The sequence below is a fragment of the Rhinatrema bivittatum genome, chromosome 7, assembly GCF_901001135.1.
Source record: "Rhinatrema bivittatum chromosome 7, aRhiBiv1.1, whole genome shotgun sequence".
NCBI lineage: Eukaryota > Metazoa > Chordata > Amphibia > Gymnophiona > Rhinatrematidae > Rhinatrema > Rhinatrema bivittatum.
Window position 1 is genome coordinate 224466076 of NC_042621.1, and position 13501 is coordinate 224479576.

The window sequence follows — 13501 nt, forward strand, 5'->3', positions numbered from 1 at the left end:
CACAAGATGGCGCCGGTGACCAGCTTTGTCACTTGAACCCTTAGAGGAAGGGGTAGCATTGTAAATGTCACTTAGATACAATGTCCCTGGTACTAGTGAATCCATATATTGTTCCTGCCCATTGTGTCTGGCCACACTAGCAATTGCCTGTACAGAGCCATTAACTGTGCATATATTCATTATTTTCTAACCCAGGTTCTACAAAAATTATCCTGTATGTTGCCATTGAATTAAATGCTTGTCTCCACTACAAGTCGATCCATGCACTTTTCTTCCAGCCAAGCGGGATCCTTACTGGAACCTGCACCAAGTTCCCAACAGCTCCCACCCAACTGCAGTCCTGCATCTGGCAAAGAAGCCAGCACACAGGCCGTTAACCTGGACCATCAAGACACGCAGCAAGGATGATATTGCAACAATTTTTTTTTTTATTGTGCTAGATTCATTGTGACTAAAGTACCAACTCAGTCCTAAAACAGGATCATTCCTTCAATTGTGTCCTCGAAACCAATTTAATAAATGTTCCTTGTAACCTGTTCAAAACACAAGATTCTGTTGGACCATCATATTAAGCACTCCTGGTCAAAAGACCCTTCATTACTTTACTTTTAATCATAGGTCCTGTGGTTCTAATATTTTTTTCTTTTCTTTTTATCCTATTGCAAATCAAATTGACAAAGCTTATCTTATGCTATTGCTTGCAATATTGTTCTCCCTTTTTTAAATTGTAGCAATAAATCCAGATAGGGAGTGACTACTAGCCCCTCGGCCCTTGCTTACTGTGCTCTCACAGCCAAACTCACCCAGCCACATGCTGAGATCAGCAAAAGTGAACAGTGGCCAGAGGAGCCCAAACCGTCAGACAAAAGGCTCAGACCTACCGGTGACCAGGCTAGGCAATCACTGGTGTGAACAAGGACATAAACCTTTTCATTTTTTAGCATATTCCAAAAGAGTCATGTAAGAAAACATTACAAAGTCAATGCTATTGTATTTTTAAAACGTGTTTAAGCTTTAGAATTTTGCTGTCAGATTTTTTTGTGTGATATATCCTTAAACTAGAAGTTAAGTCTGTGCTCTCACGTTACCTGAAAAAGCCTTACAACCAGGTTGGGTAAATGCTGTCAGAACTGATGTGTGTGCAGGTGCTCTTTATTTAATGTCTGACAGCTTAGGTCAATCCCATGATGGAGCACCTGCTATTTAGTGCTCCGTATGAATTGTACATTTATGCTCTGTTAGAACATCAATTGCATAGAGGAGTGTTTTGTACCCTGGAAAAGTTCCCCAGTGCAAGAATGTGCGGTTGAATGATATTTTTGAATGAAGCCCATAACGATTGACATAAGAACCTTGTAACAATGCGCAATTATTATTCCCCCACTGAATGCTACCTCCTGCTCCTGGAGCATCCAACCCCTTCCAGCCTTGTCATATTTGGAGATGCAATCATAAGGCACCATAAAGAGTTTGAAAACCTTATGAAATTTCTCTCTTTTATCCCTTTTTGCCTCACTGTGCCCTACAAAACCCTTCTGTAATCAGGAGGGGAAGGTGCGTGCCTTCAACATCTGTTCTTAGTAAGGCAGCATTTACTAGAATTTTATGCCTCATTCTCCTTCCTCCCTGAGGCTGTGAACCCTGTCTCCACAGGGTCCACCTGCCTAGGGAATAAACTCAAGCCCCCTGCATGGCACCTACAGCCTCTGTTACTTTATTGTTTAATATCAAAGGCTTTGAGAGGAGTAAAACCAGAATAAGTAAGATTTGGACAGTATATAAGCTATGTGCAGACAAGATTAAAGATGTGGAAGTTTCACAATTACCTTCCAATTTCCAGTTTTTAAGCACTATGTCAACAGCACTTGGCAAAATGTCTTCTCCAACAACCGTGCATGTATGTATATGTGGAAGTGTAAGCATGGCAATTTTACCTAATCTGGGCTGTAGGTGCTTTGGTGGTAAAGATTAACCTCTTTTTGGTTTTTCTTCTATAGAGAGATTTTGGAGTGAAACATTCTCTTAAATCAAGTACGGTATGTTTTAATTTTTGGGGTGGCTTTTCCAGTTTTCCTCAACTTTTCTGAATCCTTTTTTCCCCCACTGTATTAGAAGATGTTAAAAACCAACAGTTAAATGACGCCATTGTGTCAGCTGACTGGATTTACCGCACATGCTTAAACATCAGAAGTAGTTTTGCTTCAGACATTCAAATGTTAGCATGTTGCAATCATCTTGGAGGCAAACCTGAAAAAAAAATATCCGTCTTAAATCCTGTTCAAAAAGAAACTGTTGGATAAATTAAATTCAGTTTTGTTTTGTTTTTTTCTATTTAGAGACGTGCCCTAAGCGTCTTATATTTGCACCAATTTGGTGATTACAGCTGATGCCATAGTAAAAGACTGATGGTCGTATTAAATTTCAATCTAAAAGTTTTACCAGTCATACTTTTTTTTTTTACATGTTATGTCTTAGGAAACTCTTTACAGAAGTAACTGGTAAAACTTTTTGTCTTTGGGGTTTGCCATGTGAAAATCTGTCTCTCCAAAATCTCCATTTGATTAGTGTACAAATATGTAATCTTTGATAATTTTCAATCTATGAAAATGCCTCTTAAAACATAAAAGCATATTGGTATCCGCAGAATTATTTGCGCACTGTTCTTTGCTGTGGAGATTTGTTAGTGCTCATAAATGAGGAAGCTTCAACTTGGTCATAGATAGAGGAAGGCATTTATTTGAGAAGAGGTATGTAAACATTTAAGTGAGGCCTGCCCTGTGATTTGACAACAGTGCTGTAATTTAGAAGATGTAAATTTGAGTCTTGGAGTTGGGGACTCAAGTGGGAGACAACAGTTTTCGGATGGCTCAGTGTAATCCCCTCTTAAGACTCACTGGGGCAGATTTTCAAAGGGTTATGCGTGTAACCCCGAAAACCTGTCCCTGCGCGCGCCGAGCCTATCTTGCATAGGCTTGGCAGCGCACGCAAGCCCTGGGACGTGCAAAAGGGGGTAGGGATGGGGCTAGAGCCTCCAGGCACAGCGGCCATTTGCCGCTGTGCCCTGGATCACAGGCTGGCTGTCAGCCGCAACTTCTGCGACAAAGGTAAGGGGGGGGGGTTAGGTAGGGCTGGGGAGCGGGTTAAGAAGGGGAAGGTGGGGGGAGGTGGAAGGAAAGTTCCTTCCGAGGCCGCTCTGATTTCGGAGTGCCTCAGAGGGAACGGAGGAAGGCTGCGCGGCTTGGTGCCTTGCGTGCTCCGACCCTGGATTTTATAACATGCGCATGGCTGCGCACACATTTTAAAAAATTGGGCATACATTTGTTTGCGCCGGGTTGCACGAACAAATCTATGCTCGCGCGCAGGTTTTAAGATCTGCCCCACTGTGTGCAAACCTTTGGTCCACACCCCTCTAGCACTAGTAGAGGTGATCTGACTTTGAGGGAGACCAAAAATGTTTCAGTCAAGGTAGTTTGCAGCTTAGTACTGAAAGGAGAACGGATTTCTTGTCTGGCTGAGCAGCACCACCCTGTTTCAATCACCAAAAAAAGAAACTGGAAGGGGCTTTTGCAAGCCCCTTTCTTTTTTTTAAAAAGATTTTAAAATATAGATATTTTTGGTCTCTTAATATGGGCCAGACTATTAAAAATAAATACATTTTTAAGGTTAAAAGTATCAAGAATCCATTAACTGCAAGATGTTTTCTTTGATCTTGTCAATGCCCTTTAGTAGTTGATTATGTAGCATGAATCCTGAATCCCAGTGGTGGAAATAAAAGGTGTTTCTTAGATTTCTGTTCCTATATCTGCAGCATTACTAACTAATTCTGGGAGGAAATTTGGATATGTTTAAATTTTAAAATGTTTCTAACTCTCCTTATTGCATACCTTAAAATGTAGAGCAGTGACTAAGTATCTTGGACAGTAACAATAGGCTGACAAAGCCCTTATTTTGACAGCTGAATAGTCCTTTGCCTTTTAAATGTGAAGAAATTCATCATCATTATGGTTAGTGATGATTTTTTTCAGAATACATTGGATGTCTCAGATGTAACCTGATATAAAAAAAAAAAAAAAAGAATGAGGTCAATATTCAAAAACAACTGGGCTTCTAATTTAGATACCTATTTTCAGCAGAATTTAGCAGCCCAAGTTTTCTGCTGAAAATTCACAAATATAGGATGGTAAATTTAGGCCTGCTATTCTTTTGCCTGGATTTAGGCTCCCAAGTTAGATGCCTAGTGCTGAAAATCAGTGCTAAGCTCCTAACTTTGTTTCCCTGCCCTAACTCCGCCCCTGTAAACACCCACTTTTTAAGAGTCCTAAATTTAGGGACTCAGTTCTAGTACATTTTCACAAGGGCCAATTTAGGAGCCCATCTCTAAAAGTTTGGAGCCTAAAACCTTTGAAAATTGACCCCAATATCTTCTGGCTACAGCTGAAGTATAATATAGTTTGACCATGGTGGCAATTTCCAGATGGACTTCTGTTTTTAATGGGTATCCAGCACTCCTTGTTCAGTCTTAGGGTTTTTTTCTTCTTTTTAATTTCACAAAAATTTGATTCCAAATGGGAAAACCAATTAGGTTATTTAAAATATTGTTTTTTGTTTTTCTGAAAATAATTATCTGTAAAATATGTATAAAGATTATTTTGAATGTAAAATACACACCATCCAAATTTTACAAATGTCAAAATTAATAATTTCTTATTTATCAAACTGTACACTTGAGGACTATAAAATCCAAAATGTGCACAGCTACAGCTTCAGATGTTTTAGGTATTCAACAAGCTGAGCAAATAGTATGAATTTAAGCAGCAAATGTAGATTATATATGTAGGACTGAGAAGCTGCCACGTCTGTGAAAGTATAGACACTATCACAATCCGTTGTCCTTCTGGTTTTTTATTTTTGATGAATAAATGTTAAAATGAGCAGAATGTTGTTATGCTCAACTAGAATTCCACTTGGCATGTGGTGTGCCAAACCATCTCAAAACAATGTGTACCCACTGGTGAGGCCTGATGATTATGATCTGGGCTTTATGATATAAAATAGAACAGGAGATGCTGGAACTCTTCAACTCTGAATAGATTTTTATAGCCTGTTTTTATAATCCCTAGCAAACAGAGCAGCAAGTACCATAAAACACTACTCCCAGTCATAGTAACAGAACAAGTCCAAGCAACCTTTTAAACTACATTTTAGGGATGTAATAAATACAATAACTCTTTCTTATTTGGGTTGTATTGCAGAACTTCAGGTACAGGGCTTACTTAAGTTTGTTAAATAAGAACTCCTTAATTAAGATACAAGAAACATTCAATTACTTTGAATTCTTGTGCATTCTTTAACTGAATGCAATATTTTTTCCAGTAAATCATGTATTTATGAAGGTTTTTTTTTCTGTTTTGCTTTCATGCTTTTTTTCTGATGGATGGATTTGTACGATCAGCTTACAGAAAAGGTAATCATATTTATGATCAGTTTCTTACTTTTATAGGTATATGGCTCCCAGTTGATCTGTTGTAAAGTTATTTGAAAACTTGGGAAAAAATCAAATGTAAGATGTTGCTTGTGATGGCTCTGAAAAGTGTGGAAGACTCAGAAATATTTCCTTTCTATTTATCCCAGCAAAAGCAGAACATTTTGTAAATATCAAGCATGTTTTGCGTAACAATCCAGTATTTGCCCCTTTCTTTGTGGATTAATTTGCCATTTGTCTGCGGAAGGTCTCTTGAAGGGAGTCCGGAATCTCTCACTACTTAACCAATTTTGGAGATGGGATATTCCAGTCTACACCAGACAGGTTAAAGTCTCCCACCAGCACCTCCTACTTTTGGATGTCCTTGACCATGTGTCTGTCCAGTTCTTCCATCTATGAAGTTGGAAATGCCAGCACCTCTTTCTAAGATGACCCACAGGGCTGCTTCCTTTCTCCACACACCCTGCATTTTAATAGCTTGGATACTATATTTTATATAAAAGCTGCCACTCCTGTTCTGCTATCCCTATTCTTCCTGAATAGATTACAGCCTGGGTATGGCTGTATCCTGTTCATAGGGCATATTGAATCTTGGACTTTCTGGGTTCCCATTTAGAGTTAAGCCTTTAGTTCACTTCAGCTCATGAATGTAGGAAAGCTTATGCACTTTATACAATACTATAGTTACCTGATGTATTTTTGAGGTTGACATGCCTCAGTTGAATATAAGCAACTGTTTGGCAAAAGACCTGAGAAGATATGCTATAAAATCCAGTAGGAATTACAGAAACAAATGGACTAAATGGTATCGGCGACTTGTTCATTTTTTGGGGTTTGTGTCAATCTAGGGTGAGTTGAAGCACAGAGAAAGCCTTATAGTTTGATAGCCATCTTCATCCCATGTTAAATTGCTGAATAATCATGTGGAATAGCTTTGCTTATGGTGCCTGTAGCTAGAGAGTTACTGTATTTTGTTCTGTACGCTATTTGAGATCACAAATGATTTCCTGATATTCTCCGACTCAGAGCATCCTTATGGATGGTTTGCCATACAATTCATGTCTGTATGCAGAGTATAACTGCTGAGATAAGAATAAAAGGGATATTGAAGAATTTTGTTTTGAAATTTTAAACTGTTAGATAAGAAATTTTGCTTTTTTTTGCTTAGGAGGAAGAAATAGTGGACTGGTGGAGCAAATACTACTCTTCAATAGGAGAGCATGAGAAGTGTGGCCAGTATGTTCAGAAAGGATATGATACACTAAAGGTATTACATTTTTTTTAAAAAGCCAAGTTCTTATTTTCAGTTAATTATGCATACATGTGCCATGTTTTTACTAGTTTTTCTAGGCATCCTTTAGTAGTTTGAAAACTGAAATATCTCATCAGTTGAATATTTTTCAATATTAAATTATTTTCAGGTGTACAACACAGAACTGGAGAATGTCCCTGAATTTCAGGGGTTGACAGACTTCTGTGATACATTCAAGCTTTACAGGGGCAAAGCTGAAGAAAATGATGATCCTTCAGTTGTTGGAGAGTTTAAGGTACGAAAAGAAATGCCAGTGTATGAAAACCAATAACTTGCATATCTCAGAACATTCTGTTGTTCATTCTTACCCAGGAGTGTTTAGGGTTAGATGCAAAATGTTTGATTAGTCAAACCTTAATAGAAAATCAAACCAGTATGACAAAAGAAGCCAAAGCCTGACCTAACTACTGCAAATATAGCCTCAAAGGGTAGCAAAGATGTAAATCATCCGAAATGACAAATGAGCTGTTTTGACTGAGTGGGAGCTATTACAAAAGTGATTAGGTAATTTTTGAAATTTTGACTTGACTTTTTTAATATTTTTGCAGGACTTTCAAAAGTTTTTGTGATTGTGAACCGTTCATGATTTGTTATGATTTATATGTTTTGAAATTTTAATTTATTGAGGGGTGAATTATTACAGAAAGCAGACACTTGGTAATGCTGTGACTGGCTATGGTAGGAGTCCTCCATTAGAAATTAAGTTTTTCTGTGAGAGAGGATGGATATTTGAAAGAGACAAAAGACTATTAATACATTTTACTTCCCAATTTTTCTGGGATATACTTTGAGACACTGAAGATTAAGAATGTGAATGCATATTTTTTGTCGCTAAGTGGCTGTGGTAAATTGATTCACATATTCCTCTCGTGTTTGCAAATTGTAATAGTCTGGGATCGTTATCAGTAAGATTCCTCATGCTTTTGTTTAAAAGATATTTTCTTTCTTCTGCTCAAAATCTTAAAATTTCACAATAAAAGCAATCTTGGGGGTCCCCATGACGAACCACACTAGCAGGAGTCAAGCTTGCCTCACTCTGGTTTGTCTGTATTGTTTTATAATGGAATTTTTAGTTTTGCACAAAATAAAGAAGATTTTTTAAGTATTTCTCGGGCGGATTTTAAAAGCCCTGCTCGCGTAAATCCGGGCAGATTTACGCAAGCAGGGCCTTGCCCGCCGGCGCGCCTATTTTCCATAGGCCGCCGGCGCGCGCAGAACCCTGGGACGCGCATAGGTCCCGGGGTTTTTGGAAGGGGGCGTGTCGGGGGCGGGGCCGAATGACGTGGCGTTTTGGGGGCGGGGCGTGGCGTTTGGGGGCAGGACCGGGGGCGTGGCGCCGGCCCAGGGCATTCCAGGGGCATGGCCGCGCCCTCCAGAACCGCCCCCGGGTCGGGTCTCAGCGCGCGTGGGTTTAAGTCTCCCTCCGGGAGGTGTAAATCCGTGGATAAAGGTAAGGGGGGGGGGTTTAGATAGGGCCGGGGGGGTGGGTTAGGTAGGGGAAGGGAGGGGAAGGTTAGGGGAGGGCGAAAGAAAGTTCGCTCCGAGGCCGCTTCGATTTCGGAGCAGCCTCGGAGGGAACGGAGACAGGCTGCGCGGCTCGGCGCACGCCAGCTGCCCAAAATCGGCAGCCTTGCGTGCGCCGATCCAGGATTTTAGAAGATACCATTCTCAACCACACATACACACATTCGAGCTCCCATTCACCCACATATTCAAGCTTCCATTCTCACCCACATACACACCCAGGCTCCAGTTTTCACCCACACACACTCCCATTCTCATCCACACATACACATTCAAGCACGTGCACAGCTTCCGCTTTCTCCCCCAGAGCAGGAAGATCAGCTGCCTCTCCTGCTGCCACCGGCCTCCTGCTATCTTTGGGCATCGGGCCGTACTGCCCGCCGAACTTCCTGTCGGGGGGGGGGGGGGGAGCGGAAGCGCAGCGCACAACGTCCGCTTCCTCCCTCCCCCCCCAAACAGGAAGATCGGCGGGCAGTACGGCCAACGCCCGAAGATAGCAGGAGGCCGGTGGCAGCAGGAGAGGCAGCTGATCTTCCTGCTTTGGGGGAGAAAGTGGAAGCTGTGCGCGGCGCTTCCGCTCCCCCACCCCCAAACAGGAAGTTCGGCGGGCAGTACGGCCCGACGCCCGAAGATAGCAGGAGGCCGGTGGCAGCAGGAGAGGCAGCTGATCTTCCTGCATTGGGGGAGGAAGCGAAAGCTGCGCGCGGCGCTTCCGCTCCCCCCCCCCCCCCCCCCCGAACAGGAAGAGCGGTTGGCCATACGGCCGCAGCAGCGCTTCCCCATGTGTGCCGTGATGGCGCGCGAGGCATGGGTTCTCTTGTTCGCTGTTGCGGGGATGGGATCCCACGACAGCCTTGCAGTTTCGGTGCCAGTTGGGTGGGCCTGGGTCTAAGTTGGGTGGGCACCTGCCCACCCGTGGCTACGCCACTGGTCTGGATAATGTGGAGAAACTAATCTCCAGGTCCCCTGGTGCTGTCGGTCACTATCCAAATTTACCACCTCTACTTGGTGCAGTGATGTCACTTAAGAGAGCAAGGGAATCCAGGGATGCAGCCCATACTCATTCCAGGCTCCTTCCATTCAACCAGCTAGTAGGCAACCAACTAGTAGGCAAAAATCAAACGGGAGTCCATGTTGGTGTTCAAATCAAAGTCTTTACTGCAATTTAAATTAATCCAAGCCAGTAGCCCAAGAGTAAAACAGCATGAAAAAGATTATAGTTGCCTAAACTAAGTGTTACTTGGAAGGTTGGGTGGCTGGAAAGGGGTCTCAGTCCCTTCCAGACTGGTCACAGATCCAACTTCTTCACTGCAATCCACAGCAAAATCCTTCTGTTCTTTTGGATCAGAGACGTCGGGGAGTGAGGCTATGATCAAACTGCAACTCCTCCTCCTATCTCTTTTGTTTGAAATCAAGGGTTGATCTCCCGCTTCTTCTCCTCTCTTGCCTTCCCTCTGGCTCCTACAGCCTCACCTAAATCTCTCAAAAACTGAGCATGCTCCAAAAGGATTATATACCCTTAAGAAGCCTGTCCCCATAAAAGGTAGGGTTTTGTCAAGGGGAAGATTAAAAAATGCAAAACCCACTTCCAGTGCCTAACGGATGAAAAAGTACTGGGATTGTATTAGTGACAGGCAAAGCCCCGTCACATAAAAAATGGAATTAACTATGAACTAAAAAAAAATACAGTAGGTAATTAGACCTTCCTTTTTCATGTGCTCTTGTTTTCATCCTAACCCACATCAATAATTAAGTGCTTTTTTTTTTTTTTTTGTATTGATATGTACTTTTAATTGCTAGCCCAGGAGGCAAAGAAGACTAGTATGGGGAAGGAAACACTATAAGATCCTCTGGCCATTTTCTCAGTTTCTAGTTAAATCTGTATAACGGGTAAAGGGGTAGAGAACTGCTGGAGAGAAAAAGTTCCATTGCCAAGGTAAGGACTTGTATATGCAAGAAATAAATCTGAGTTTTGATGAAAAATTAGGAGGCACTGCTGCTTTAAAAATCACCCAAAAATATTTCTTAATTGGTGAAGGGGTGAAAGAGCACAAAGTCTAGGAAAAGATCCTATGCTTCTCCAGAAGATGGGCACTGTGAAGGATAATATTAATATTAAGCGAGATGAACCCTTGATAATGATCCTGAATCTGGGGATTTTCCCACAGGTAGAGTTTACCAGTTGATTGTTATAGATTATGGTGATAAGATCATTAGAAATTGGAGAATGGCTGGCAAAGCCCTTTTTTCCTCCTGATTTTCAGGATTCTTAGAATTCAGTAATCCCCATCTGTAGGGAAAATCCATGCATTTAAGTGGAGGCTTAGGATCTTGAACCTTGATCATGATTTTTTGCCACACCCCTAATTGTAAATTGTCAGCTAATTTTTTTTTTTTTTTTAACAGTTGTCATGACCTCTAAAAAGATACAAAGGACTGTTGTTGTATACTAGTGCAGCTAGTCATGACCTGCTATTCCGAACTTACATTCTATTGGGTTTACAGCATTACGTTGAGTAAAACTCTGTTATTTGTATACTCATTTTAGGGCTCCTTCCGAATCTATCCACTGTCAGATGATCCTAATGTGGCATCTCCTCCTCGGCAGTTCCGCGAGTTGCCGGATAGTGGTCCTCAAGAGTGTATAGTGCGTATATATATCATCAGAGGTATAGATTTACAACCAAAGGATAACAACGGGCTGGTAAGATTTCATTCGTAAATCATTTTATATACAGAGACCTATTTTTCACTGTAATCTGCCTCACTGTAGGGCAATGACTTTAATGTAATATCCCCTAACTTTTTTTTTAATTGTACATTTTTTATTGAATGTCATGAAAATACATAAGGCAAATGAACATGTCAAACATAAGCAACTCAAAAAAAGGAGGATATATAATGTTCTCTTCTATAATTATTAAGATAACAAATTCAAAAGCCTTATCAACTATTTATATAGGAACAAATACCATCAGTAGTAGTGCAAATGGACTATAATCCATCGCCTCTCGCCACGCAATGGGCCCCAGGCGAATTCAGCATTTCTTCAAGCACTTAGTGTACAATCATTTGGTATTGTTCCTTTATTTATTCCACAACATTTAATATCTATCTACTAAAAATATTTTTTATTTTTTAGTATTCAAATTTTAATTTTATCCCAAAAACCCAAAAAAACTTATTTGTTTGTGTGTTTCTAAAATCTAGAATAATTATTTTCCTAGCACAAATTAGATGTCCACCGTCATTCAGTTTGTTCAATCATTGACATCCTGGAAAAAAATCCTAGGATCGAGTATACTTAGCCCCACTGTAGATGTATTATTTCTCAAGTTGTCCCGACATGGGCCATGTTTCGACTGTCTCCAGTCTTCCTCAGGGGATACTTAGCATGTTGTAATCACGATTCCAAAAACCAGTTTTTTATATAATTTTGCCTTACCAGCGCTAGTCAGTTAATTTGACCTAGGACATACAAAAAATGTTTTTTAAATAGCACTTTTTTACAACATTTTTTGTATGTCCTAGGTCAAATTAACTGACTAGCGCTGGTAAGGCAAAATTATATAAAAAACTGGTTTTTGGAATCGTGATTACAACATGCTAAGTATCCCCTGAGGAAGACTGGAGACAGTCGAAACATGGCCCATGTCGGGACAACTTGAGAAATAATACATCTACAGTGGGGCTAAGTATACTCGATCCTAGGATTTTTTTCCAGGATGTCAATGATTGAACAAACTGAATGACGGTGGACATCTAATTTGTGCTAGGAAAATAATTATTCTAGATTTTAGAAACACACAAACAAATAAGTTTTTTTGGGTTTTTGGGATAAAATTAAAATTTGAATACTAAAAAATAAAAAATATTTTTAGTAGATAGATATTAAATGTTGTGGAATAAATAAAGGAACAATACCAAATGATTGTACACTAAGTGCTTGAAGAAATGCTGAATTCGCCTGGGGCCCATTGCGTGGCGAGAGGCGATGGATTATAGTCCATTTGCACTACTACTGATGGTATTTGTTCCTATATAAATAGTTGATAAGGCTTTTGAATTTGTTATCTTAATAATTATAGAAGAGAACATTATATATCCTCCTTTTTTTGTATTGAGTAAATTTGTGAGTGAGGATCTTTAGCTTCTGTGGAAACATAAGCAACTGCCATTCTGTTTCCTTTATCACAAATAATTCAGCCCCCCCCCCCATCACTGCCCCCCCCCCCCAACCTGCATTAGGAATAATGCAGAAAGAACAAACACAATCCAATTCTTTAGTCACCCAATCAAAAAAATCAGATTTGTCTGACAGGATCTTCCCCTGGTGAATCCATGCTGCCTCAGGTTCAGCAATCCTCCTGTCTGCAGATAGTTCACTATCATTTTCTTCAGCAGTGTCTACATTAATTTCCCCACCACCGAGGTGAGGCTAACTGGCCTTTCTCTGTACGTACCCGGATCAGTCCAGACAGTGGGTTGAGCCTCCTGTCCAGCAGATGGAGCAAGAGAAAAACTGAAAGGGCATAACATATAAGGACAGCGCTCTCCCTGCAGACCTCAGTATTTCTCTGGGTCCAGCAGATGCAGATGGATAAACCTGCGGTTCCCTCTTCTTAGTGATATTTCTTTATTTCCTCTTGCGAAGTCTTCTGTTTTCTCTTTGCTGGGTCAAGCAAGTATTTCTAAAGCAGAGAAAAGAAAATTCACTGTTCCTGTCTCCAGGCTCTTGTAGAGACCTATGGTTTTTTTTTCCCCGTGAGTAATTCAGCTTAGGTCTCTTTCCCAGTAGCCTAGGGGTGATACTGGTGGTCCAGTCACTCCCCCTCTTTTACACTGGTGACCCTGAGATGTGATTATTCCTCGGGTCCTTGCAGAGATGTTTTAATTCCTCTGCTATGGCACAAACACTTCAGCCTGTTTAGCTGTTTCTCAAAAAAAAAAAAAACTTTTACACTGAAAGTAAAAAGAATTTTTTACTTTCAGTGTAAAAGTTGAAATAAGGCAGTTCTTCACGGCTTCGAGCCGTCTGACAGGGAAAGCAGTGACTCGAGGCCGTTCAGTCGGCTTCCCTGCTTCGCAGCAATCAGGCTCAGCTGATCACACACAGCTGACTTCCCAATGCTGAGGTCAGCATTTTGTCTTGCCTGCGGGGAGCCTGCCTCGCAGCTCTCCCG

The 13501-nt window shown here is 41.0% G+C and overlaps 1 protein-coding gene across 1 annotated transcript in view; it reads left to right on the plus strand.

Annotated features, from left to right (window-relative positions):
• MYOF (myoferlin) overlaps positions 1 to 13501 on the plus strand; it is a 386224-nt gene that overhangs the window by 302949 nt on the left and 69774 nt on the right. The window contains 4 exon segments of the mRNA XM_029609901.1: positions 5453 to 5464; positions 6651 to 6749; positions 6904 to 7029; positions 10867 to 11022. Coding sequence (XP_029465761.1) covers positions 5453 to 5464; positions 6651 to 6749; positions 6904 to 7029; positions 10867 to 11022 — 393 coding nt within the window.